Genomic DNA, 26488 nt, shown 5'->3' with positions numbered 1-26488 from the left:
GTCGTGAGGTCAAATAAGTACGGCTTTCGTGACACAAGGTCATGGTTTTTCGCTCATAGATGATGATGTCCTACTTCTCCACCCTGGGCATGTGAGAATCTTGCGTTCGGCAGTACGATGACTCCTCTTTTCAAATACACACATTACATTTTCGATGACCACCATCATCACAGCAGCGCTCGTTTGCGCCAACCTAGTATATATTCTCCTCAAACCCTCCCCTCCCTCTACCACTCACTACTGGGTACTGGAACTTTCAAAAAGCCAACTCCTAAAGGTGACATGTGCGTGTCGCTGCTTCTTCCTAAAACGAAAATCGCCAAATAGATGTTCCTTGTGCCTTGCTCTCGGGATTTTGGACAGTACCGGAGTGCAAGGTTATTTCAGTGGAATAGACCATGATGATGGTGAACACACCACCGAGGGAAATTGGTGATGATCATTGATAGAAGAGATCAACACGGACTCGGCAACCCCGTCCCCCTCCGCCTCAACGGCACCGTCTCCCCCTCGGTCCCAAACGTAATCGTCCCCTTCCTCACGACCCTAACCGGCGACGCTTCTCCTCCCTCTCCCTCTCCCTCTCCCTCCCCCAGCCCCTCACCCCCTCCATCCTCCACAACAACCTCGACCAACTCCCCAAACCGAATCCTCAACCCCAACAACTCCCTCGACAAATCGCTCGTCCCCACCAATCCCTCCCTCAACACCAACTCCTCCATCTCCGTCCTCCCCCTCGTCGCCATCATGATCTGCAAAAACCCGCCATCGGTAGCAGGCACCCCGTTGGCGAGCAGCGCCCATATACCGACGCCGACGTAGCACAGCGCGACGCCGAGACATAGTGCATAGGGCACGAAGAAATTCACCTTGTCGGAGAACGTGTACGTGTTCCTGTGGTCCGAGACCGTCACGGGGATATCGGCGTGGTCGACGCCGAGCGAGAGGCTGGAGATGGTGAGGTTGGTGAGGAGCGCGTTGAGCGAGGGTTCGCTGATGTTGAGTTGCCGCGGGTCGAAGGGGTTTTCCCAGTTGATGTTTGTGAGGGAGGCGTCGTGGTTGATGGGTTGGTCGTTGGCGAAGCGGAGGGGGTCGAAGATGGAGTCCTGCAGGAGGGTCGGGGGGTTGAGCAGTTTGAGGGTTTGGAGGGCGGTGCCGTCGGAGGATGAGTCTGGGTGCGGTGTTAGGTAGGTGGGAATAAGGACGGAGAGAGATTTTGCATGTGGATATAGGAGATTGGAGGCAACTTACTTTTCCCGAGTATATCTGACGTTGTCACTCCGGCTAATTTGACAACGGTTCCGTTATCTAGCTTCCATTCACCGATGGATGTCGATGCATTGTTAGCAAATTCCGGACCGATCTGGTTGATCCAGCTATACTTCATATTGAGCAGCAAGGCATCGACAATCGCGAACACGCTCCAGGACTCGAGCAGCTTCTTCATCACCTCAGGCCACTGCGCGAAATCCTTGCCTGAAATATCCGGCAGATCGAGTCGGCCCGGCTTGCTATATGCAAAGAAACGTTTTCGGAGTTGAAGCGGCTGTGCGTCAGTCAGAGAGTATTTGATCTGCTGAACACCCCGCTCGTAGGAGATGTTTAGGTTATACAGCATGGAGAAGGTGTCGCATCTCAGCTGCGTCTGCTCAATGGCGAGAAAAGTTTTCGGCGCCTCCTCGTCGGGGAGGTGGAAAATGTCTCCAACGAAATTTGAATGATTTGATTCTGTAAAATAGCCGACGTAGCGATGCACGCTTTTGACGAAGGTGTGGTTGCTGTCCCAGGTGGTGTTGAAGATGGCCACTTGGTTGAAGTCACCTTCCTGGGTGATGTTGGTGACTTGTTCTACGCATGATACTTGGGGTCCTCTGAATTGCATCGTGTAAGACACATTCTGGCCTACTCTTGGAGGAGAGAGGTCGACAATATCGCCGGTGGACATCATGAACTTTGACAGTGCGGTGAGAGACAGGCGAGGCATCCTTCGTTTGTAAGACGGGACAAATCTGAGTCGGCGGGGAAGTAACATACATATACCAGAATTTGACGAACCCAGAGGGATCACGGCTGGTTTCATTCCAGATCTCGCTCAAGAGAGGGTACGTTCCGTTTTCCTGCCATGGATCGAAGATTTTTGCTACCGGTTGATTGATTACAGGCATATTGACGTTCTGTTCCACCCAGTACGGGACTGATGCCACAGTGAGGGCTCCAGGGGGATAAACGGAAGCCAGCTCAATGAACCAGAGGTAGACGGCCATGGAGAAGAGCAACGGAGTCGTCCATAGGATCTTGGGATTCGCGAGCAGGAAAGGATTGGAGCGGATGCTGAAGAGCTGCTCAATCCGTTTTATCGGCAGCGCCGTCTGCCGAAGGCGATACCAGAGGAATTGAGCAAAGCATAGTCCCACGCACCCTACCATGGCAAGCCTGAAGGCGGTGACGAAGAGCAGAGACACTGTGCTCACGAGTGATTGTCCTATGGATACGTCGTCGACAACTCTGCCATCCAGGTACTGGAAGAATGCAAAGTGGGAAAGCCAGAACGCGAGGCCTGTCACGATCAGCGTCTTGTACACCTGGTGGTACATGTGGTTACCGACCAAGTAGAAAGGGGCCGGTTATCAAGATGATAGTTCGCCAATGTATCCGTCTTTCATCTTGATCGACTTGTGCAGGTGCCGACTGTGTCTTTTTCTTCGAACCGAAGCAGCCCGTTACCGCGCTCAGAACATGCTTTGGCCCTGCCATTGCTGCCCGTCAACTGTACGGGAAGTTCGCTCCCGCTTGGCCATAACTGGGGGGGATATGGCCTCTTATTATCAGCCTCAGCGTCCCACCCCGAGTATGTTTCACATCCTGGAGCTGGTCAGAAAGCGAAGTCAGCAGCCCCAAAGATGACCCGCGATTGTAATATCGAGAGCAAGTGAGGCTCAGCGCTTAATGTTCCGTGGGGGCTGTTGCCATGCTGTCGGGATAGCTGCACAAATGGTGTTGAAGTTACGCCCCACGCTAGCACAGCCATCCATGCCGCAAGCTACGGTGTGCAATGCGTATGGAGCGAATCACGACGGAGATGAGGTTGATGAGCCCCTAGAAATTCACGGGGGGCATACAGAGAGATGTTTTAGAGATAGGAACGGCATAGCGTGCTGTGGGGTACGATTCCATGTTTCAAACTACGCAGCTCCCTTTTCACTCAGTTCACATGCTTAAGCAGCGCCTGATGGGGAATGCAAGCACCGAAAACAACGAAGCAATCATTGCGATTTCCAGCTGAACAGAACGCTCACAGTAAGATAAGGTATCCAACAATCAACGCTTCAAGGGCAGGAAGAACAATCGAAAGGCATCGCTCATACGCACACACCAATTTCCCAAAGGACTGCAGGACACTCATATAGGGTCCCTTCTTCTCTTCCTCACAGGAGTAACCGACCACCTCACATAGCGCCCCCATTCGCCGCATTCGCAGCCAACCACGCCGAAAACGCCTGCGGATTGCGCGTCTGCAGGAATATGGTGCCGGGACCTGGACAACATCCCATCAGCGCTGCATATATAAAAAGGAGGAGGTGCCGACGTACCAGTGAACTTGCACACCAGGCCTTCTCCAGCCGCCATATTGGAGATGATTCCGCCGCTCGAGACGCGCTCGAGGACGTACTTGCAGTTCCAGGCTACGAGGTGGCCATTGTCGATGATGTACTTTTCGTTGTTTTGCAGCTGTTCTTGTCAGTATCTTTCACGCATGCCAGCTAGCATATCACAATCGAAAGGGTAGACTCACGTCCTTTCTGATGATAGCGCCAAAGCTCGTCACCCACAGGATTCCCTGTCCACTGATCTTATACACGAACAGCCCCTCTCCCGAGAACAGCGCCTTGCCCAGCCCCTGGCTCTTATACTCGGTCACGATTCCCTGCGTACAGGCCAGGAACGCGTCTTTGCCTACACTCCACTGCTCCTGTCCGCCGAGCTTGATGATGGTGATGTCGCCGATGGAAGAAGGGGCCAGGAGAAGTTCGCCAGGACCCGTGTAGGTCGACTTGGTCATCTCGCCGCCGGTGATTACCTTTTTGAGGGAGAATTTCACTTGTCCCTTTAGGGTTATGGTGGGGGACATGGCGATCATGGCACCTGGGGTGGGTGTCAGAATTGTCCTTATCATCTTGTGGCATAGGGAAGGGAGGAAGGGGATGACACTGGCATACCGGGCTTCGCGGTCACAGGACACCCGATGGCAAGCTGAATCGTCAAGATACTATTCGTATCCCTGTGACTGACTCTGTAGCTCCCTCCGTTGAAAGTGCCTACATCATCTGCCTGGATAGGAGGTGGAATGGCAACCTGCTGCTGCAGTTGCTGCTGCTGAGGGACGAAGTGCTGCTGGGGAGGCGGTTGCTGAGGCGGTTGCTGCTGATGCAGACTCGGGTGTGGAGAAGGCGAGGGAGCGCCATACGGAGACCCAATCGACTGCTGGTGCTGGTGTTGCGGGTGCTGTGGCACTTGAGGAGGGGGTGCGCCGCCTGGGGGTGGATAGTGTTGTGGCTGGGGAGGCTGCTGCTGTTGCTGGTGAACATCGGGCGGAGGGGGATACTGTTGCTGCTGCTGCTGAGGCGGAGGAGGGTAGCTCTGCGCAGGTGGGCTTGCGGTCGGCGGTGGAGGGTAGTTTGCGCCGGGTGGGGGCGCATAGTATTGCTGCTGGCCTTGGGAGGGGTCTACTGTTGTCAGGAGAGGGATCGAGGCGCGTCTACGGGAGCTTCAGGGACGGACCAGGAGGAGCTGTCTCCGTCAGTCAATCTGTCGAGGGTTCCGTCTTGTATGGCTTACGAGGGTAGTAGTTCCCTCCCGGAGGAGGACTCTGTTGGTAGCCAGACATAGCTGAAGCTGAAGAGGAGCGCCGGAGATGCTACAGCGAAGGCTGCGAAGACTCGAATAGTGGAAGCTGGAGACAGAGAGTCAAGAGAAGCGGAGGGGTTCCGGCCAGGGCGGTCAGCGCCTATATGTACCTATGGTTCTTTGACAGCTGCTCAGCCTCAATTAAGGTCGTCGAGACCAGCCAGCTCGTAGATGGTGGGGTGCGGAGTACCATAAGCGCCCAATCGAACCCCTGGCCTGGACCAACTAAGGTCCGTGCAAAGGGTCCACGACATCTAAGCGCGGGGTGCTGGCTTGGTTGGGGCCAGATCTTACCACTGGCATTAACGGGTTCTGGTTTACGGCGTCGAGAGGTGAAGTGGTGGTGATAGTAGACCAAATCTACTACTGTGTCAGGGGCTCCAGTCGGCCCTTTCGATTCATGGCGGGGTCTCCAACACGGTCACCTCCACTCTGCACAATGTAGTTAGAGAACCTACCAGTGGATGATCTGGTTTCCAACGTAAGAGGTCATTAAACTGGGTTCAGTTTGCATAGAGCTTCTATTTGTCCGTTGCCGCAAAGACTGGCGCCATACCAATGTCCGAAACGTATCTCATGAGCCATGCTATTCCCTATTCACACTTTCTCCCATCCATGGGAGGCAACCAGGCATTCCACATTTGCCCGATATACTGAAGACAATCCAGTTTGCAGCCTGGCAAACTCCAAATGCAGCCCAGACCGTGACACCATGAAACCGAACGCCTAACCCTGTTGCCTCCTTCTCTTGCCGACCTGTGCAGAGAAACCAGTCTTGATGGCCGAGACGGAACGCCTGGATCCGCAAGAATTGCAAGTGACGAAGTACAAACGGTTTTCTCCTTTGTTCAGGTCCGTATCGGGAGAACGGCAGGTCTTGCACGTGACGTATTCCATGATGTACCGACGAAGGACGTTCTCAATCTGCTTCTGCTGAAAGCGACCCTTGATGACCAGGCGCCGGGATCCGTCAACCGAGCCAGAGGTACCCAATTCGGCGAACAAGAACTGCGTGACGTGCTCGTCCGAACGCTTCATCCTCTTGGCAATTTCGGCAATGTTCGCGAAGATGGTCTAGTACCATGTTAGAAGTGCAAATCTATTCCAGCACAGAAGAACTCACCTTCTTGTTGCCTTCACGGAGACACTGCGGTGGCGGAATTTTGTATGACTTGGTTCCGGAGGAGGCGAGGTCAGGGTGAGTGGAGTGGAGAAGGGTGAAGAAGCGGTCGAGCAGCAAGTTGTACGAGATTGGCTTGGTCTCAGTGTGCACCCAGATACCAGTGCCCTTAATCGGGTCGCCCTGATCCACCTCCTCTTCTTCCTGGGTCTCCTTCTCCCCTTCGCCCTTCTCGCCCGCCATCTCAGCAAGCTTGGCTTCGAAGTCATCCGCATCGACCTGAATTCATTAGTATATAAGAATATTGTGCGCGGGACGAACAAACATGCCTTCTTCACCTTCTTCTTCTTCTTTTTCAGCGCCGAGGGGTCAAACTCGCCATCGGCAGCAGGAGCCTCCTCCTCGCCCTCCTTGGGTTTACTGCTCTTCTTCTTTTTCTTCTTGGCCAAATCCTTGAACATATCGGTGACTTCGTCGACCTCCTTGTCGCCGGCCGTATGCGACTCGGCGCTGGCCTTGCCTCCGTTCATCTCGCTGGACTCGGTCACGTTGCCGTTGGGGTCGACGATGGTGGCACCTTCGCTGAAAGCGACCGACTTGCGGGGTTTCCGCTCGGTAGGAGATTCAACCTGAGTAGAGATGTTAATATGGGCCGGAAACGTTCAGATGGGACTTGAAGAGGCGGGACAGGCGATGCTTATCTGCCCGTCGAGGTTCTGGGAGATTGCCTTTATGGCGGGGCACGAAAAGGTGGGTGACGTACGTCTGCCATGATTGTGTCGCCGTACTTTCCTGGTTTGGTGACTGTCGTATCCGCGGTATGAAAGGTCAGGTGGTGGTTTCAGAGATACTTCGGTAGGGTGGCGGTGGATGCTGAACGATGTTAAGTCAATGTTCATGAGGCCTAACAATTGTGACGGATGAGTCGAAGCTCGCCTGCCGCCACTTGCCAAGATTTCCAGTGCGTCACGTGAAATATACGCTAAACCCTCTGGGGAGTTCATGGCAGACGTCGGCCGCTTGGAGACAGTTGGATAGTAGGATGAGTCCATCAACCCGCCCCCGACGTCTATGGCCGAAGGATAGAGCCTACGCGATACGCCTTTTGCAACTTCCCTCACTTGAGCGGCTCACTTCGAGCGTAGCGACATGTCGCTCTCCAACAGCGCATCCTTTATCGAGCCAATCGATAGCTCCGATTCCGAGATCGACTCGCTGCCCTCTTCCTCTACAGTATCGACCGCGGACGGCGATGAATATATATCAGACGCTGAGCGGGAGTGGAGAGAGTCTCTTCAGCAATTGGAATTGATGTTGACTATGATTGTGGTGCCGGTCATGGGAAAGTACTTTGGGAGGAAATGCGCTTATTGGGGTGAGTGCTCCAGTTTGGGACTGGCTGCTCAAGAGCTCAAACATGCTAATCTTTCCCAGCTTGGGCGAGGTTTATGGAATGGAAATACCCTGTCGAGATTGTTGTTACAAGTCCAAAGCTGTTCAAAACCACTGGAGCAATCGAGGCTGCCGCGTCATTATAACTATGGGGAGAGAAAGCGGTGATGAGAGGGGAAGTGTACATACATCACGCATAATAGGCGTTCTGGAGCTTTCTGATTCGATTCGACACTGGACATCAGCACATTATATCAGACATTCTCTCGGGCCGGTTACCAAGATATGTGAATGCGTATATTCAAGGGTTCTATGATTGTACCTCGCCAAGTTCCCCGACTCTACGGGAAACTCGAATCACATCACGTTGCAATCGCATCCCGGATCTGCTTTACTTGCCTTCCGGTTCGCATCTTTCCGATTAACGTCCAGCGGCAGGGGAGGCAGCGGCGCCATCAGACGGCCATACGGTATGCCATTCACCTCCTTCTCCATCCTCCTTTTCTCACTTGGAAGCGGAGGAAGTGGCTTCGTAGGCGGTGGCCGTGGAGCCGGCAAGTGTGTTGCGTTCCCGTAAGGGAGAGGGGCCGGGAAGAGGCTGTATGTATATTGTCGTTTAGGATTAGCCATTCCTGCTGGTTTGTCGGTCACTCTGAGCTATGCCCGAGTCTCTGTGTTGGATGAATTGTCTCGAATCACAGGGGAAGCGGCAAGCTTTGGCTTTATTTGCGAGAATGGAAACATTGTGCAATTGGTCTTTGTTCGAAAGGGGCGAATGATGGTGTTGAATGGCGAGGGTATACTTGTTCCATTGTTCACTGTGGGGCAGCTTCTTTTTTATCAAATGCTTGCTGACTTCCGGCAGGCATGCTAGGTTCCAACGTTGGTTTCGAGAAGGGGATAACAACACTCAGTCGCGCAGCCCCGGGCATATGTTCACCGCAAACGCCTTTTGCGAGTATTGAGGGTGCGTCGAGCTACTCACCGGCGCGGGAAAGTATACATCAGCTTTACACATCCTGGCAAGCCGTGCCTCACTCTGCGTAAGGGGACCCACCAGGCCGAGCGTTCAGAGCGCATACATACACCAAGGTCGCCATAGCAGGGCGTAGAATCTCGTTTTGCGTAATCGATTCACCAGTCCTAAATTGCGAAGCCTTTCGGACCGTCATTGGTTGGAAACTCCAACCATCGCAATACTTGCACCCTTGGTTGTACGTGCCAAATTGACCTTCTTTCACTGCTTGAAGCTTGGATGTTTAGGCGGCTGCAAGTTGTGGCGGTCGGGCGACTGCGCCCGTCTCGACACTTGATTTCGCCTTTGTTTAGGTCGATGACAAGACATTGTTAGCTCGATGAAAGACCACTGTTCGATTTCTACACGGGACATCCCTCTGCGCTTTTCAACAGATCCCTCAGCGCATATATAAAACACAATTCCTGCCCGCAATACTTCCTCCGAACCAATTCACCGTGTATTAACACTACTTGTCCAACCCACGATATTTGTCTCCGATCCACCTATCGATCCTTCCCGTTGCTTCCTGCATCCTTAGCCCACCACGTTCCCCCTGATACTTCATTCATCGATCACCGCAACGCGATCAATACGTCCACCGGGTAGCATGGACGCAGATTCAACTGGAAGAGTACGACTTGAAAGTCTACCCAACGAACTGCTTGGGGACATTGCGGAAAACCTCCATGCACTCGACACAGATCGCGAGGGTTTTTTGACCTCGTTAGCTCTGGTATCTCGTCGATTTCGCGAAGTCGCGGAGCTTGTGGTGTATCGCGACCTCCACATACCCAAAGGAAGACCAATTCGTTTGGATCTGCTTTTGCGGACTCTCCTGGAGCGACCTGACCTAGCAAGTAAGGCCAGGATTTTATCGTCCGCTATTTTTCCATCAGGAACTCGGGAATGGCATGGCATGACGTCGCCACCTGATGAATTCGAAAAAATAAAGACCCAATGCATCAAATACCTGCAGACAGCACTTGAAGCAGGTCCAAAGTCCAGCATGCTCACTACGAGCTTACTCAAGGGGGTAGATGGAGCATGGGGATATGATATTAATGTGTACATTGGTCTCATGATTACGCTGCTTCCGAATCTCCAGGATCTGGACATCTGTGGGCCTAAACGATATCTTACTATCCATGACGAGACCTGGCGTCTGGAGCGACTATTCCATATGGCAAGCGAGGCTGATCTCAACGGTAACTCGCTCAGACATCTCCAGGAATCGACGCCCCTGTTTAACTCGATCAAGAATGTCAAGACATTGACCATTCAAGGATGGCAACTGCCGCTGTTGAATCTGCCATTCGACAGTCTGAAGACCTTGGACATAACTATACTGGAAGAGGAATATGATTCTGAAGATCCAGACTGGAGCCCCAATCTTCCCCTCCCCATAACTCTCCATTGTCGGTATCCTAATCTGTCGACCCTCGTAATCCGGTCAGACTGGCTAGAATTGTGCTCCGACTCTGAACAGAGCTGGCGAACCTCTCGAGTACTGGAGGCTGTGGGTTGTCAAGGTGTGATGCAGTTTAAGTTCATCCTCCAATCATACCCTACTGGGTACTGCAGCAGTCGCACAGGCTACTTGGCAGAATTCAACCTGCTCATTGAAAATCTGTATGCGCTAAAGGAGACCCTGGAGAGCTTGACTGTCGATTATGATGATACTACAACGGGGAGCCTCCGGGACCCACACTTGGATCCTAGGCATCTCAAGACCTGCGGAGCAGCGAAAAGCATGCGTGGCTTTAAGAAGCTGAAGAGCTTGAAAGTCCTCCAGCGTGTCCTGCTAGACGGCACATATGCGCAACTCCCCACCAAGAATCGCCCAGGCGATATCCTCCCTCCTGGCCTTGAGGAACTCGTTATTGTGTGTCCGAACCGGAAAATCATACAATGGTTGGAAGAGCTGGCTGAAGATCGCATGGCAGACTCGAACTTATCAGTCCCAAACCTTCGGTGCATCGTTCTGCTTTGCCGAGTGCGGTGGGGCGAGTCGGCGTCTTGGTTCCTTCGGAGGCCTTCTGCTTTCCTCAAGGTGCGGCAAGTTGGGATCGATGTTCAAGTAATCCAGGATGCGGATGAAACGGTTTCGATCCTTCCTTACTGTATACTCTTCGATTGCTTTTGCCGTCAGTGTCAGGAAGCGGATGAGGGAACGACCCTTTGGGACGAAGACTGGACCGACGAGGCCTGGAGTGCCAGGCTATTTGGATTGCCTAGCGATACGAATTAAATATGTACCAGCCGCGAGATGGTGGAAAAAGTGGACTTGGGGATTTGACACTGGTTTCGTCAGGACGGCAATATGGCCTATATGGAGGACAACTCGAAGTGACAGGTGATATAACAGGGAATGCGCGCGATCGCAATCAAGCCTAGTGTTGGAAAACTCAGGTTTTGTGGTATCTAGTCACCTACTTTCATGCAGATAGAAAGAATATAGGGAGCAATTCTAGAGGGCCAAGACAAAGCGAGAAGTAACTCAAGCCGAGCACTATAAGCGTGAAAACCCCGGGTATTCTCAATATAAACCATCTGTGAGCTCGAGAACCTTCTAAAAGCCTTAGTTGGTGATATATATCGTTGTACATTTGCATGGAAAGGCAGTTGATCGAAACGATACTGTTCTATTTCAATACAGAGGCTTAACTGTTATTTCCTCCAAGTTTCTCCAATGCTTCATGTCAGCCCGCCATTGACAGCCCACGGGATATATATACAGCAAGTATAACCATCATTACTAGCACATTCGCTGAGTCTATGGCCCATTCAGTACTGCTTTCTTAGAGCTGATAGGGTGTTCAGTCACAGGTCTCCGCTTTTCGGATACATAGAACGTTGGGTCAGCTTTTGTATCCTCTAGAACACCATTCCTTAATCTAAAATCTACTACAACGTTGACTTTGGCCCACTGCACGGAACCAACCGCAGAAGACGCCCAACGATCACTCACGATGTCGTTTAGCTTCCGCTCCATATAAACCGAAGCACATTGCGTCAAAGCAGTCCGTTCGGTTGAGAAGTCTAGCGAATACCTTCACTCTTCTCTCGCGACTGGACCTGCTGAAGAAGGTTAGGCATGTGTCTGTCGCAAGTTACCCCGGGAACGAATACATAGTATCGGCCTGGACTGACTGTATTTCGCACTCGGAGTGAATGGGATAGATTCAGAACGTTGAACAAGAATGTTTTCTATACCTGCACAATAGGTTTCCTTTCACCGCCGTGGCGAGTTCCATAATTGAGCAATGATCCAGAAAGCTGGATGAACTTAGGCCAACTTCTTCTTGTGGATGCCTTATATTATGTCGAGTCGTCCCTGTAGAAGGCCCTTCACCGCTCATCGATTGTACGAAAGACACGCACCGAACACGCACGGGCCATACCGATTCTCGCCCTCTAACTTGCTGCTTTACCGTCTATATAACTTCTCACACCCTTGGGAGGACACTTCTCTCGCAACTCAACCTGAACAACAAAGCCCTCCAGTCGAAGCACCCTCAAACAACCGGATACGAGGACACGCTCTCCTTCTCGATCTTTTCTGCGATACACCATGCCTATCGTGCCAACTGCTCGATCGCATCCTCCAATAGAAGCCGACCAGGCGATCATGACGCAAGCGGAGAACATAGGGCCAAGGGCAAGGCGACTGGATGCGCTCCCAAATGAGCTTCTTGGCAAGATTGCGGAGAATCTTGATTGCGGAACGCTGGCCTCTCTATCTCTTGTTTCCCGGAAGTTCGTTGCCGTCGCACAGGACATAATGTACCGCAGACCAGTCGTACGTGCGAATTGCTCGGATGGGACGCTACTACTGATTCGGACGCTTCTACAACGGCCAGACCTGGCGAACAAAGTTCGCAAACTCCACTATTCCCAGTGTTCTCGGCGTCTGTGCCCCAGCTCATACGGCGGGGTTGACGTCGGGAACGCTGTTGAAGAGATGTGCACTGAGTATCTTCAGCGATTTGAAGAATCTAGAAAGAATAAACCGCCGATTACCACAGAATGGGCTCAGAATCTCCAACGACACATCTCAGCGTATATGGGGGTCCTACTCACCTCGCTTCCTAACATACAAGAGTTCAGTGGAAACCTGCACGTACTGACACGTAATCATATGGACACTCCTCTGGAAGCGCTGTTCTCAATACATGGAGAGTTTAGTCCGAATGACGGACTCATAGAACATATAGACGCCCTGTCGCCACTGTTTTGCGGCATACGCAAGGTTGCAAAACTCAGGATCCCAGCAAGCACGATCTCCTTGCTAAATCTTCCCTTCGACAATCTGAAGTCATTGGACGTAGACATGACTTACATGACTGAGGAAGATGGTGTAGGTTTGGCTTCGCAATGGCTTCTGGGTTATCTGGGAGGTTCCCGTTACAATGTGGTCAGGACACATGAGCACCTGTCAACGCTTACTATTCGGAGCCACTGCTTGGAGTGGAGAGTTATTTCTCGACGTCAGCATGGAAGCGTGTACCGCTTGATTCAAAGGCTCGGCTGTCCTAAAGTCACACGATTAGCTTTCATGCTCAGGACAGGCCCATGGAACATACAAGGCTGTGAGTTCTCTGGCCGTATCTCTGGATTTGAACTTTTCTTCGCCAACCTCGGCGTGTTGTGCGAGTCTTTGGAGAGCGTTACGGTTGATTACGAGGAGCCACCCGCTGAATGGGGTAGTCTGCTGTCAAAGCCCGACCCAGGGGTTTATCCGGAATTCATAGGAGAGTGGAAGCCAGCAGGAGACATCAGACGGTTTAAGAAGATTAAAACCCTCAGCGTCCTACAAAGAGTTCTCATGGACAGCACATATAGGACGCGCAACACCAACAATCGTCCCGGCAATATCCTTCCCTATTGCCTTGAGAGTCTCACAATCATCTGTCCAAATCGGAAGATTCTTAGATGGATGAAAGATTTGATAGAAGATTGTTTCCTTTTCCCCCACTTACAGCATATTGTGCTCCTCTGCAGAAAGGAATGGGGTGTTCCAGTTTCCCCATCCTGGTTGTCTCGCGCTCCGATTTTCGACAAATTCCGCAAGGCAGGAATCACGATGGATATAATTGGAGATTCGGGAGAAAGAGGTTTCCCTGAATATGGGATGCATGGCCATGGCTGGCAGGATGAGGACGGAATATCGAAGGAAGGTGGGCCTAGCTTTTGGGAGGGCACTTGGGCTGATGACAATTGGACCTCCATGCTCCATGAAGAGATTTAGGATGACTTACATGCGAGGAACATCGGGGGATTCCATGAAACTTATTGTCCGCCGTGGAGTTCAAAGCGGAAAACTCCCCTCCGGTTTACGGGAAACTGAGGTCTCTGTAGCCAATTGCGACTGTCGCGAATGAATCTCTTCGAGTTAAAAGTAGCGGCCGTCAGATTGGAGAAAGTACCATGTACTACAAACATTGAAGAGAAATAATAGACGAACACGTCTTGCAGATTGGAGGCACCCAATTTCCACTTAGTTGGTCAGACCTAGGTTTCCAACTGCATGTACGTCCACCAGGCCCGAAGCGTCTCATGTTATGCGTGTGGGGCTTGATTTGCATGACTCTTATAGCTTGAGTGTGGTCATCTGAGTTGACAAGTTAGTAAAGCGTTTCCCAGACTGCTCCGTAGATGTTTGATACAGGGGTTTTAGAACGATAGAACTGTATGCCTGGCTCAGCTTGCTTTCCGAAACTGGTTTGCTCCTATCTTAGGTCGGGCTCCCACCTTGAGGTAACAATCGTATGTTCCACATATATATTATCCGACGTTATTCATTCAGTGCAGCGCAAGAATGTTTACAACACACTTCTGCGTACATTATCGCCGTGAGTCTCTTCAGTCCCCCGCGGATTGCCTTGTTTGATATTTACCCTAACTCGGGCTCATAGGATACAAACCTAAATCTTCAATCTTGTTAATAAACAACACCAATTCCCCACTCTTCGGCAGATAAAAAAAAACGCGCATAAGCTTTAAGAATAGATCCATTCCCTATGAGTGTTGGCATACTTTAGCAGTTCTTTGTGGCTGCAGCAGTAAAAGTGCGTCTCCGTAAACACCCTTTCACAGCGTACCGCTCTCGAGATTAGATGACGCCAACAAGCCACGTGCCATACCCGTGCTCGAACTTGTACGGGTGCCCTTAACCTCTATATAACTATCCCCGTCTTCTTTCCCTTGCCGCAACTCAACTCACACAAGAAACGGCCGCAAACTCCCGATTGGGCATGCATGCTCAGTAACCATGGTAGTTGAAACAGGCTGTGGTCCGCCGATGAAGCGACTCGATACGCTTCCAAATGAGCTTATCGGCGAGATTGCGATATCCTTGGATAATGGAACCCTGGCTACTCTATCCTTGGTGTCCCGCAAGCTCCGAGCTGTCGCTCAAGGTGTGCTCTATCGCTAATTGATTCTGTCCGAATACAAACCAAAGAGCATCCCGTTACTCATTCGCACCCTCCTCTCTGACGCGGACAATCGCCCAGTTGAAGTCCTGCCCGATGCCCTTGAAGAACTTACAATAATCTGTCCAGCTGGCAAAGTTCTCAGATGGATAGAGGACTTGATGGAAAGCCGCTCATATTTTCCGCGCCTGCGTTCGCTTGTTTTGCTCTGCAGGAGTGAGTGGGGTTTGTCAGCTTCCTGGTTCTCCCGAGCTCGAATCTTTAAAGACGTTCGCAACGCCGGTATCGAGGTGGTTTTTGAAGACGGCGGGAATCAGGCTCTTTCCGATTGTCCTATTTGCAAGACGCGGGATGAAATGAGATTGCAGGCTGAAGGCGAGCCTTGTTTCTGGGAAGGCACATGGTTGGATGAGGAATGGAGCTGTACCCTGTTCGAGCATGCAGTTGGGGGAGGCATTCCCGTCAAGGATGACGCGACGAACCTGGAGGGTGTCTGGGACGCTGGCTCGCCTTAGAGTTCTGCGACTTCACGTCAGAACGTTTGTACACCGGGAACGTTGACGGACGGTCACCTGGGTGGAACTACTGTGTGTAATATACCTGATTGCGTTTACATTCACGGTGATTGTGCAATGCAAAATGTGCGTACGCGTTTAAGCCTGCATATCCTTGTGGTTTTCTCACTGCTCAAATAATCATCCCGATACGATAACCCCAGCGTCTTAATGCTTGTGCAGAACCGACTCTTGCACGTTGAGACCACCCTTCAATCTCTCACGAAGGCAACGGGCACTTAGAATCACAATGGAAAGCTGCAGCCACCAAGCAGAAAAGGGTCGTTCCATGACGCTACAATTAGAGTCGCTTAATGTTAGACGACATCGTAGTTTTCCTAACTCCTAACTGACGCTAGGGCGACTACCTATGCAATGATCAGATGTCGTCCAGTTCAATTGAAGAATAATTCAGTTTACATTGCTCTCATATCCATCTTTAATAAATATTGAGATAATCCCATGTTTTCTATGGTAACCAATCTCCTTGTAATTTTATCAGCATCTTCAGACGGTGCAGAATTTCCCCTGGTAAGGTTCGGGTGATACCGTCCCATTTCGCAGTTGCAGTGAGATAACGACTTTCTCTAAGCGTTGAAAAGCTCTGGGTTTTCACTGCAATGTCTATTTGTGGGGATTGTGTGATAGAGCTTTTTGAACTGTTAGAAGGATTTCGATGATACCCTAGGGTAGATGCAGTACCCTAGGGCAGGTGGCGGTGGTGGGGTCGTCCTGACATGTAACTCCACACCTTAAGCTTGGGACCCTGACCCAAAAACCTGTTGACCTAAAAATGACTAAAGACGAAAACGTCATTGCTTGTCACATGTGAATCGCATGCTGCTATTATAATGTCAATGGATAATTCGGTGAAATCATCATGATATTATTGTCTGTAGGGGATATATGAACTCCTCCTGAACACAACCTTACCTCTGACAGAGTTTCAATCAACCACCATGCCGCAATTCAAACAAGGAAGTTCTGTGCGCTATAAGCCCGTTGGAGGTGTGTCTTTCGTCTCCATCATCAGTTTTCTGTTCCGAGTTGGGAGCACTAATCATCTATAGGTCCCGAATCCAATACCTCTGAAAGTGTCGGTACCATTAAGTCCATCCTCACGGAACATGGACAACAAGCTGGCCGTAACGTTGCTGCAAGCGAAGAAGAACCACGCTATGAGGTAAGTCTATGCCATGGGCTCGTTCACAGCCCCAAATTGTTGACGCGCCGAGAAAGATCGAGAACAACAATACGGGAAAGACGACAACCATATTCGAGAAAAATATCCTAGGTCCCGCTTGACCGAAAGCATTTAACTTTATGCCACGTTCTTTATCCTATAAAAGTGTTGGAGTTTTGTCGGAAAGCTCAAAGAATGTAATTAGCTTCCTGTTCGTGAAATAAAATCAACCACCTCACCTTCCTTTAGTATCTCAACATTTTCTGTACCATTTGAGCATACCCTATTATTCTTGTTGAAGCCTACTCGTATGAGCAATCACTTAAACTTTGCCCAATGCTCCATCGATTTATGCAACACATGGAGCAGATGAAGATCATCAGGGCATGTACAACTCGCACTATTAGCAAAGTGATGAATCGTTAATCCGGCGGAGGCGCCGAGGTAATGGGACGATTCCGTGCTGCGTTCCTACCTTATGGTGGCAGCGGGTCGACCATCCAGTAGTGACTTTTAGCGGCATGGTCTGGACAACTCCCTAACGTCATCTTAAAAGATCTGCCCCGCAGCTCGCATTCCTAGCGTTATCCCCCATCCTTTAGGATCTGCTGCGGAGAGCCGGGTCTGTCTGCATCCACCAGCACGTATAGTCCGACAGTTGAATTTCATAATAAGATGGCGTTTTCAATTTTCTCAACTCTAGAAGTATTGCTCTTCCAATCGAGTCTATTCATCAATAATCAGAGTCGCTACTGTCTCAGCGCCTTGTATGGATCGACCAACGCCGTGTAAATATGATGCCCCAGGATGTGAAGGCGAGAGCACGATGACTGGATTCCACGCAATAAAGATGGCTGCCCATGGGATAAATCAAATAAAACTACTGAAGGAATCCCTCCAAGTCATAACCCTCGTGGGTAGCATATGCCTGCATCGATTCCGCGCCCGCTCACAGCACTTTCACAACATCAATCACACTCGATATTACGCAGACTCTTACTTAGGTATTCAGTACTTTCACTTTGATGCGTTGTGTGAACCATAACGCCCGGGTCATATTCATACCGAGCGAGAGACGTCTGTTTCGTTTGTACGACAAGCCTCCAAAAAAGAGAAGATCTTCATCACCAGCTTGAGCGCAGGGACGTTATTACGCCAGTACATTGTTATACATTTTGCTACGCCAATTACCTTAAAATTTTACTGAACGCAGTGACATTTCCAAGCTGGACAAAATCCTCATAACGTACAACTTGTGTTTGCTCATCCCACCCACTTCCCGTTTTCTTAACACCATCCGAACCCTGGGAGAGCAACCGCCCAACTCAAGACGGGAACAGCTTAGTATTCGAAAGATCAGCGGTAGCAGCCTGCAACAGATAATCCGTATTGTCAGGATTGTTCGCCTTCCCCCAAGGCGTGACCCCCTTGTTCTCCCTCAATTCCTTATCCAAGTGATATAGGCCATGTCCCGCCTGCTTGCTCACCCGCACACTCTGCTGCAACAAATCGCCCATATCCTTCACGTGTTTAGTTTCCTTCTTCAAGAATCGCGTTTCAATGACGTCCTCGAGTGCGTAATCGCCATGTTTATCAGCCACGGCGCAGAGTCGCTGAAGGTCTTCTAGGAGACACTTTTCGACTTGGAGCGCTTCATAAACTGGTTGAACTGGATCGACTGGGTCGTCGGGCCACTCGACATCGGGTGCGGGGATGTCACTGGGTTTGGAGCGTCCGCCGCGCTGGACGAGGTAGCCTTCGAGCCACATACCGTCGGCGAAGCATTCGGTGGCGGCGCGCTTGAAGAGCCTGTTGATAATGAGCATATGGATAGCTAGTGCTGTTTGGGGTCAATACTCACATGCCGAAGCCGTGCAGAGACACATTTGCACGGGCACAGTCTGCACTTAGCTTGCGGAAGAAGAACCAGCTCTTCCATTCAAGATGGATGTGGCCACGGACAGCCTGGGACAATTAGCAAAGTGTCCATACTAGTGTGGAGGCAAGATTCATTTTGCACACCTCTGCAACTTCGTCGTTGAAAGTGTCTACTTTGATGTAGTTGTCTGTATTTGCATCGGAATGCGCCTTAATGGCTTTTTGGACATCTTCAGTATGGGACATGATGGGCAGTAAGCTGGATGATTCTCGCTCGCGATCCCAACGATTGAGCAGTCTGGTTCATTCCTAGGAGCGCTTTTAACATCTTTCGCTCGGAAATAGGGTATTTGGCTGGCTTCCGCCGCGTAACACTTACGTCCATATGATGCCAGTAATCGTCTTCTGCTTCTGACTAGGCGTGCCGTAGGCAGGAGTCTCGAGCCAATATCCAGCAGCATCAATGAGGAGAAGGACTTGACCAGGTTGTACATGTGTTTTCTGACGTAACGCTGCGTCGCTCCTTTCGGTCGTATGATAGCAACATGGCAGCCTCGTGAGGAGTATAGCCAATCTAGTCGTCCTTAAATCAGCCCTTCACGACTTGCCCCTCACTCAGCAAAAGTGCTAAGGGATCGAGCGGATTTCAATTGCGGGGTTTGGGGTTTGCCGGGTAACCTTTGTTCCAACCACCGTAGCACTTGAGCCAAGATAGGACAAGTCTACAAGCAGATATTATTCACTCGTGATGATACAACAGGCCGTCGGAAAGAATTCACATGGACATTTTCGTCGTGTCAGCAAGCGATATTCTTCTCTGTGGTAGCCGTCAATGTCCCTGCTAGCTTCAACACGCTTAACGAATCCCATTAATATTGCTGCCCCTTTCGCTGACATAAAGTTCATGTACTCTTGTACAACATGCTTACATCTATTGCACTAGAGCGTCTCACAGGTTCTTAGACAGCCTAAAATTGTCTCCGAGCCCTTAGAGAAGACCACCGACCGGCCGGGGCAGTGCAGCGGCACGCTAGCAGTCCGCTCATGGGCACCTTATAAGATATCTCCTCAGCCGTTCTTACCACGATGATTCGTCTTGCTCTACTGTCACTTCTTATCGGGTTAACAGGTTGTCAGGTAACCCTGGGAAGTCAACTCGAAACCACCCCTGGGCATGACATGTCTGGGTAATCACTAGAGTTCTAGCTCGTTTGCCTCAGAAATACGTACATCCATCGAGAAGCATGCGCAAAGGCGATTCTACGACGACAAAGTAAGGATTTAGCTATAGAACCAAAAGAGAATGTATCATCATGACCATCTACCCTAGGGTAATCGTCGAATGCAGCACAACTAGCGATTTGACTCCAAGTGACTACTACCGATAGAGGCACTCTCAAGCTCTACAATATACGGTCCCCCATCTCAAGCTCAGGCTCAGCGAAGATCCCGGACGTTTATTATTAGACATTGAAAGCCGACCCAGGTTTGAGGTTCAAAGCCGCCAACTGCACTAAGGATCGTTGTCAAAAATGTGGAGGACGCAACCCTATAACTCTTAATCAGTGCTTCATCGGTCTTGGCCGTATTGAGAATCCATCCAATGGATCTCGACCATGTGTCGTGATTAACAAGCAATACACGAGAACAGAGTGGGACAACGGCATGAGACTAGAGCCAGCTGCGCATCATTCTTCTCAGCAACCTAGGAATCTATTCCACTAGTCCTCGGTTATCGGTCTTAGACTGTTAACTCAGTACTGTGATTGTGATAACGTATTTGGAACGGCGATTCCGCAGTGCGCAGCACTTGAGCCTAATAGTAGTAGCTGCTGACAACGATTATCTCTCAAGTTGCTAGCAAATCGTAGGCATCTATCCATAAGGTCTTGAACATGTCATTGAAGGATTAGCTAACCCATTCCCATGTGACGCGGTGCTCCAACTAGTGACGAGGGAAATTCATGTCTCCGTTGGTACATCTCCAACAGCTTGTATTCCCAGAAAATCCTCTAGGCTCGTCAGGCCTTGCAAATCCCCTTCCTTCGTGCCTGCCAGCTCTTCATCCACCCAACCTAAAGCACAACCCCCACCAAAATCTATCACCCACGCGTTGCCATTCGCGTCGACCAAAACATTATCCGGTTTCACGTCCCCCCAAGTAATGTCCGCGTCGTGTAGCGTCTTGACGGTGTCTCGTATTTGCTGCATCCATTTCTCTCGCTCAGCCTTTGAAGCATTTCCAGCGATATTTCCCAGCGTCTCGCTCCCGTGGATGTGTTCAACGAGGAAACCCATGACAGAAACCCCATCATCCCATGTTACCAGCCCTTAGCTTAGCAAGATCTGTGTGACTAGTAGCAGGGTCTATCTTAACTTACGCTCACAAGAGGGCGTGCGATGCAGCAATGGGTTTTGTTGATTGAGGATTTCGAGGTTGGGAGAATGAGGAGGTTGGTGGTTAGGGTAAAGTAACTACATAGGTAGTTGCTCGTTGCACCGCCGCGCACTAACCTAATTCAATATAGTTTGGATTCGTTACTGGCCTAATTTAACAACCAAACCTAGCCAAACCAACAGTGGCTCCAAACTACTGGTCCCGCAGCGCTTTAAACCTAAACCTAACAGTAGCAGGGACCAAAACTTAACGCTAGTCCTCCTCGCCCAAGCACGGCTTTACCTTTTGCGCATCTACATCCAATAACGCTACTCAAATCGCTGATAGAATTTATCTGTAACCAAATAAAGTCTCTGTACCCTAGGGTAGGCATGGTGTGCTCTTATATAGCTAGGGTCACCGCGTAGGTTAAAATCTCTACCTGTGCAGAGATGCCGGTATCATTGTCTAAAATGGTCACTTTTTAGCAAGCAATCAAAAGCCTTAGCCTCCTTGTTACTACATCCGCAAAGTTTTAGGAAACGCTTGGTTCAAGCCACGCGGCTATAGCGAGTGGACTGTGGTCTAGACACGGAGTACTAATCCCCGCATTGGTTCCAGCAGTACAAGCTGGGCTCAGGTACCTAGAGACGGGCGAATTCTTGGGCCCCTGTCCGGGGACATCATGGGTCAGCGTAAGGAGTTTGACATATCTAGGGCATTTACCGGTATAACTCAACTATAACCTAAATCAGCATATGTTAGCTGGTATATTAGCGAGAAGGATTCGTGATGTAATATCTGTATCCTAGTCTTAGCAATACCATCCGTGGACGCTGGCGTCAGCCCAGTCGAGTTGTAGGGAATCCCTACAGTAAGAACAACGACACTACGTGTGCAAACCCATTTAAGCGTCTAGAGAAATTCAGGAATTGTAGTCTCGTAGATATAAAAGGGCGACGTGTTCCCAGCTGGATAGAAAGCATCTTAAGAAGACTCAGTCTACCCGTCATTTAAACCACTATTGTTCTGATACACAAACGCCGAATCTTTTTTTTTTCCCGCCACTATCACCACCATCGTATAGAATGCGATTTCGAAGCTTGGTCTTGCCCGTGATGGCCGTTGTCGCCACCGCAAATGCGCAATCCTTGCGCGTTTGGACCGGTGTCCGAGGCGGCCAGAACAACTATGAATGTACTGGCGACAATAGCATTCTAGTAGCAGGCGACTTGGGCAAATGCTTCGATGGCCCGACTATTGCTTGCTGGCAACTCGTGCAGCAGGGCCCCGCCACACTCTCATTGTTCGCCGGTTCACGATGCTCCGGACAGGAGCTCTTCGACCCTCTGGGCTCGCCAATTGGAAGACCTCAAAGCCAGTTCAAGACATACCATTCATACAGGTTCAACCGGCTCGGGAAACGCCAGGAAAACTCAACCGAAGACCTCCAGATTGTGCAACGCCCAACTGAGGATCGCCAAATTGTGGAGAAAAGACAACAAGCGCAGGATCCATCCGGACAGAGAATCACCTTCAACGGCCAAGTATATACTTTGGGACAATTTCTGCGACATGGACCAGCCGCCTTCGCATCCATCTCGGAACTTATCATAAGCTCTATTAGCTTAAGGATCGCATCGGGTGACACCAACGGCGCAGTGGCGATACCAGGAGGACACGAATTGGACTTTACTGTGTGGGATCCGGCACCCCAGCAGGGAGCACCCGTACCAAACCTAGTATTACAACAGATGTGGCGACTGGCAGCCGTTTATGCCAACGCGATCGGCATATGGAACTGGCAACTGGGAGTCGCCGACGTTAATGGAAACACCTTGGGAGTTTTGGAAGCGGAAGGTTGAACATATTATAGCGAGAGGCAGCAATATGTGCACTATTATTTTTTTTTTAGGTTTTAAGGGCCGTTGAGAACTTAGATCAATCAACATTTCTATACTTCTAAACTCTTCTTTTAGTGACTGATGTCTCTCTCTGCACGAAAATCCTACCGTGCTATGGCGAAGTTGTGAGCAGTGCATAGTGTTTGAAACATACTAGGCTTTGAAGGCGCTGAGCTTATTGTCTTCACCATAACGCTGGAGCATGTCGCCTTGAACTTACACGCAACCCGATTTTCCTACTGAATATATCGACAACCCGTGGCTGCACCAGACCGCAAGTCAGCCAGCCAAAGACCTATACATGAAAGGCCTTGTACAGCAGGCATACACAGACACGATTGGAGTAAGAAAACAAAGAGCCTCCTCACTCTGTTCGCAGTAAATCTATTGTAGCAAACAGAAATAATCAACGACACATCGATTTACGGAAATGAGATCCAGGCATGTTTTAGAATCTAGCCCTTCGGCCCTTTACCAAAGTCGTCATACAAGGTCTTTACCCGTCGATGACGTTGCAGTGCTTGCAGAAACTATCAACAACCTAGATAGGAGTGGTCCTTGGCCTACGTGAAATGAGTTCTTAGACAAACTTCCTAAAAGGTTTCTATCGTCATGTTCTCTCCGTCGGCTTTGCGCGAAGTACGGCCGCCGCTGTGAGAAGATGACTGAATCGAAGTTGTTTCGAGCGCTAAGTATTTCATTTCGAGCCAGACCCAGCTGGCACGCATGGGCATGGTTACTCCTCAAGCAAACCCCATCTTTTGGGCTAATGCTTCCGCGATATCTCTGGCAAACCCAGGATCATTGATCGCACGTGCATCCTCGACAACCCTTATCTTAGTCCCCGACAGACCATCCCTCACGGTTTGGAAGAGCACCTCATCAGCAGAGGCATCTTGGAACGGTCCTCCAGCCGTGGCTATCATACTAACACCTCCCAAGGGCATCCACACCTCGATCATGTCCGGATTCTTGGCATGCTCTACCAACTTCTTCACAATGAAGTCACCGACCTGCTTACACTCTTCTTTTGATGATCGCATCAATGTGACAAGGGGATTGTGCTCATACAACTTCCGATCCTTGTACTTCTCCGGCACGGTGCCCATAGGACCAAAGTTGGTCATATCCGTTGCGCCCAACGAGATGATGTTTGGGATGCCAGTTCTAGCGGCCGCTTCCAACCGGTCGGGAGCAGCGCTCATGACTCCGCCTGTGTGGAGGTCACAGATCTCGGTGGTTGTCAAGTCGAGCACCGCATCGAGCCGGCCTTCCCGGACTAGTCGTTCCATCGCTTTGCCTCCGTGGCCGGTAGCGTGAAAGACGTAGCATTCTATATCATACTGCGACTCGAGGTGTTTGCGGATGGCATCCACCGCCGGGGTCGTGACGCCGAACATGGTGATGCCGACTCTTTTCGTCGACGGCTTTGCTCTGGACTCTTCCCGCGAGGCATAGGAACGCGCCATACCTGCAATAGCAGCTGCTGCGTTGCTAAGAACGTTGCGTAAGACGCCGTTGAGCCCCGCAATATCCACAACAGAATACATCAGTGCCATGTCGGTTTCTTGGACGATACCTCCGGTATCCCCGCTCGCGACAGTCGACACTATCAGCTTGGGGAAACCGATGGGAAGTGCGTCCCTCATGACAGCCGCTGTCAACGATGTTCCGCCAGAACCGCCAGCGGCTACGACGCCATGGATACGGCCCGTGTCGTATAGCTCCTTCACAGCCTTCGTCGCGCAGTCCGTCACTACCTTGATGGCTTCACGACGTGGTAGGTCTGAAGCTATACGGCCATCGCCAAACCGTTGTCGCAGCTCGCCACTCTGAATGTTGATGGCAGCGTGCGCGACTTCGTTGCGTCCAACATCAATTAGCACGACTTCGACCGACTTTTCGCGCAGGATTTCATCTCGAAGATACAGGATTTCATCCAGTTTGGTGTCGCACGTCCCGAGGAGCACTATGTTTGCCATGCTCTTGGATTGGGGAAGTTGACGGGGCTAGTGAAGTGGAGTGATGAGCACTGCCTCTTTCAACATCCGACTGAATACCCCACTTCAGTTCCTCTGTACCTAGGTAGGTGCGATTGCCTAGCCAGCGCAAGCCAATTAGCTACCTCCTAATAATGTTATGTGTAGAGCTTTGTTTAGACTTTATTATCTGTAGGTAGAGGTAATACAGAGCTAATTGCCAGGTGTAGTATATTGCTGTGCCTCCAGGCGATTCAATCAGACGTGGAAAACACTAGTACAGAGGAACTGCAGGGCGGTGTTCAGTCAGATGTAGAAAGCCGCAGCAGTCTGCGGATGACGTAATCATGAGCGGAGCTGGGAAATCAATCAAGCTCCAATTTCCTTCCCTGGTTCGACTCCTAACTACCTTCCCGTAGCTAGACATCATCGCACAATGGCACCGCCAACCAACCGCAGGGAAATCCTCGAAACCCTCCGCTCATCGATCAAGGATGGCAAGATTCTCGTCGGGGCAGGCGCAGGCATAGGCCTCAGTGCGAAATTTTTCGAAGAGGGTGGTGGCGATCTGATTATTATATACAACAGTGGTCGCTTCCGCATGGCTGGTAGAGGATCATTAGCTGGGCTCATGCCTTACGGGAACGCCAATGATGTTGTTGTCGACATGGTACACAGACACTCGGCAATCTCGAAATCAATACGGAGTAGACTGAAGTCGATTAGGCCAAGGAGGTCCTCCCCATCGTCAAGAAGACGCCCGTCATAGCCGGCGTCTGCGCGTCCGATCCTTTTCGCGACATCCCCTCCTTCCTTCATCAACTGAAATCCCTCGGCTTCGCAGGCGTCCAAAACTTCCCAACCGTTGGCCTCATCGACGGCCAATTCCGACAGAATCTGGAAGAGACGGGCATGGGCTACGACACTGAGGTGGCCCTCATAAAAACAGCTCATGAGCTCGACATGCTAACCACCCCTTACGCCTTCAACGTTTCTGAGGCGCGCCGCATGGCAGAAGCAGGCGCTGACATCCTAGTTGCGCACATGGGCCTCACCACCTCCGGCAGCATTGGGGCTAAGAGCGGGAAGACGTTGGACGAATGTGTGGAGCTGATTCAAGAGATTCGGGATGAAGCGGTGAAGGTGAGGGAGGATATTATTGTGCTGTGTCATGGGGGCCCCATTGCGAAACCCGAGGATGCCGAGTATGTTATCAGCAGGACGCGGGGCGTGCAGGGCTTTTATGGGGCGAGTAGTATTGAGAGGTTGCCAGTTGAAGAAGCGATTGTGGGGGTTACGAAGATGTTTAAGGGGTTGAAGCCAGGAAAGTGATCGGTTGACCTCGGCTTTCCTACCGTATAATCTTGAATAAAGGACTCATGCTAGGCCACTAGAGTCCTAACGAATCATGAGATCAAGAGCCTGCACCCGAAAAAGCACCAATTGTAAGTCCGCCAAGATACCTCCCTGCGACTACTCCCGCTATCGTCCACGGGATACTAGTTCCAAAGGTGGCGGCTGCAGCAGTACCAGCCAAAATCTCTCCTGTACAACCATCTAAGGTATTAAGACTAGTCAAACAAATCTTCGCCGTGTCCACGATTTGTGTCGCGCTCACCAACAAGTCCTTGTTCACCACCGCCAACAACACCAGAATGTCCCCACAGCCCAAGCTGCAGAAACCATTGTCGGTGTAGCACTTTGGATGTGAGGCAAACGCTTTCGTAGAAATGGAGTTGCACGT

General features: G+C 50.7%; 13 protein-coding genes across 13 annotated transcripts; 7 read left to right on the top strand and 6 right to left on the bottom strand.

The window, feature by feature from the left end:
- Positions 1-188: 188 nt before the first annotated feature.
- EI97DRAFT_434264 (uncharacterized protein) lies at positions 189-2900 on the bottom strand. Its single transcript, XM_033798591.1, has 4 exons — positions 2607-2900; positions 2035-2557; positions 1252-1985; positions 189-1171 (listed from the first exon to the last, which is right to left on the bottom strand). Exons 2-4 carry the CDS (start codon positions 2424-2426, stop codon positions 456-458), a joined length of 1842 nt encoding a protein of 613 aa, XP_033652963.1. The 5' UTR covers positions 2427-2557; positions 2607-2900; the 3' UTR covers positions 189-455.
- A 257-nt stretch (positions 2901-3157) lies between these two features.
- EI97DRAFT_434263 (DUF124-domain-containing protein) lies at positions 3158-5301 on the bottom strand. Its single transcript, XM_033798590.1, has 6 exons — positions 4837-5301; positions 4780-4788; positions 4218-4724; positions 3794-4143; positions 3591-3729; positions 3158-3535 (listed from the first exon to the last, which is right to left on the bottom strand). Exons 1-6 carry the CDS (start codon positions 4883-4885, stop codon positions 3447-3449), a joined length of 1143 nt encoding a protein of 380 aa, XP_033652962.1. The 5' UTR covers positions 4886-5301; the 3' UTR covers positions 3158-3446.
- A 141-nt stretch (positions 5302-5442) lies between these two features.
- Positions 5443-6820, bottom strand: EI97DRAFT_434262 (uncharacterized protein). The gene is made up of 4 exons (XM_033798589.1): positions 6789-6820; positions 6355-6654; positions 6029-6304; positions 5443-5979 (listed from the first exon to the last, which is right to left on the bottom strand). Exons 1-4 carry the CDS (start codon positions 6795-6797, stop codon positions 5632-5634), a joined length of 933 nt encoding a protein of 310 aa, XP_033652961.1. The 5' UTR covers positions 6798-6820; the 3' UTR covers positions 5443-5631.
- Positions 6821-7174: 354 nt separating this feature from the next.
- Positions 7175-7563, top strand: EI97DRAFT_379336 (uncharacterized protein; the record flags this gene model as incomplete). The annotated part of the gene is made up of 2 exons (XM_033795708.1): positions 7175-7400; positions 7460-7563. 2 exons carry the CDS (start codon positions 7175-7177, stop codon positions 7561-7563), a joined length of 330 nt encoding a protein of 109 aa, XP_033652960.1.
- A 1043-nt stretch (positions 7564-8606) lies between these two features.
- EI97DRAFT_74172 (uncharacterized protein) lies at positions 8607-10911 on the top strand. The gene has a single exon (XM_033803046.1). The coding sequence runs from the start codon at positions 9043-9045 to the stop codon at positions 10681-10683; it is 1641 nt and encodes a 546-aa protein (XP_033652959.1). The 5' UTR covers positions 8607-9042; the 3' UTR covers positions 10684-10911.
- A 1095-nt stretch (positions 10912-12006) lies between these two features.
- Positions 12007-13683, top strand: EI97DRAFT_459326 (uncharacterized protein; the record flags this gene model as incomplete). Its single annotated transcript, XM_033800996.1, has 1 exon — positions 12007-13683. One exon carries the CDS (start codon positions 12007-12009, stop codon positions 13681-13683), a length of 1677 nt encoding a protein of 558 aa, XP_033652958.1.
- An 852-nt stretch (positions 13684-14535) lies between these two features.
- EI97DRAFT_434260 (uncharacterized protein) lies at positions 14536-14921 on the top strand. Its single transcript, XM_033798588.1, has one exon. It carries the CDS (start codon positions 14707-14709, stop codon positions 14869-14871), a length of 165 nt encoding a protein of 54 aa, XP_033652957.1. The 5' UTR covers positions 14536-14706; the 3' UTR covers positions 14872-14921.
- Positions 14922-16382: 1461 nt separating this feature from the next.
- Positions 16383-16953, top strand: EI97DRAFT_467991 (uncharacterized protein; the record flags this gene model as incomplete). The annotated part of the gene is made up of 3 exons (XM_033801631.1): positions 16383-16431; positions 16494-16606; positions 16663-16953. 3 exons carry the CDS (start codon positions 16383-16385, stop codon positions 16726-16728), a joined length of 228 nt encoding a protein of 75 aa, XP_033652956.1. The 3' UTR covers positions 16729-16953.
- A 978-nt stretch (positions 16954-17931) lies between these two features.
- On the bottom strand, positions 17932-18730 carry EI97DRAFT_459324 (ferritin-like protein; the record flags this gene model as incomplete). The annotated part of the gene is made up of 3 exons (XM_033800995.1): positions 17932-18415; positions 18468-18571; positions 18629-18730. The coding sequence occupies 3 exons, from the start codon at positions 18728-18730 to the stop codon at positions 17932-17934; spliced, it is 690 nt and encodes a 229-aa protein (XP_033652955.1).
- Positions 18731-20400: 1670 nt separating this feature from the next.
- On the bottom strand, positions 20401-20923 carry EI97DRAFT_434258 (uncharacterized protein). Its single transcript, XM_033798587.1, has one exon. The coding sequence runs from the start codon at positions 20780-20782 to the stop codon at positions 20447-20449; it is 336 nt and encodes a 111-aa protein (XP_033652954.1). The 5' UTR covers positions 20783-20923; the 3' UTR covers positions 20401-20446.
- Positions 20924-21855: 932 nt separating this feature from the next.
- On the top strand, positions 21856-22784 carry EI97DRAFT_434257 (uncharacterized protein). Its single transcript, XM_033798586.1, has one exon. The coding sequence runs from the start codon at positions 21980-21982 to the stop codon at positions 22724-22726; it is 747 nt and encodes a 248-aa protein (XP_033652953.1). The 5' UTR covers positions 21856-21979; the 3' UTR covers positions 22727-22784.
- Positions 22785-23327: 543 nt separating this feature from the next.
- EI97DRAFT_74023 (uncharacterized protein) lies at positions 23328-25019 on the bottom strand. Its single transcript, XM_033803045.1, has one exon. The coding sequence runs from the start codon at positions 24745-24747 to the stop codon at positions 23509-23511; it is 1239 nt and encodes a 412-aa protein (XP_033652952.1). The 5' UTR covers positions 24748-25019; the 3' UTR covers positions 23328-23508.
- A 238-nt stretch (positions 25020-25257) lies between these two features.
- EI97DRAFT_434254 (uncharacterized protein) lies at positions 25258-26358 on the top strand. Its single transcript, XM_033798585.1, has 2 exons — positions 25258-25414; positions 25471-26358. The coding sequence occupies exons 1-2, from the start codon at positions 25346-25348 to the stop codon at positions 26074-26076; spliced, it is 675 nt and encodes a 224-aa protein (XP_033652951.1). The 5' UTR covers positions 25258-25345; the 3' UTR covers positions 26077-26358.
- The last annotated feature ends 130 nt before the right edge of the window (positions 26359-26488 follow it).

The sequence above is a fragment of the Westerdykella ornata genome (genome assembly GCF_010094085.1).
Source record: "Westerdykella ornata strain CBS 379.55 unplaced genomic scaffold EI97scaffold_14, whole genome shotgun sequence".
NCBI classification, from domain to species: Eukaryota; Fungi; Ascomycota; class Dothideomycetes; order Pleosporales; family Sporormiaceae; genus Westerdykella; species Westerdykella ornata.
This window is presented reverse-complemented; position numbering and strand designations above follow the sequence as displayed.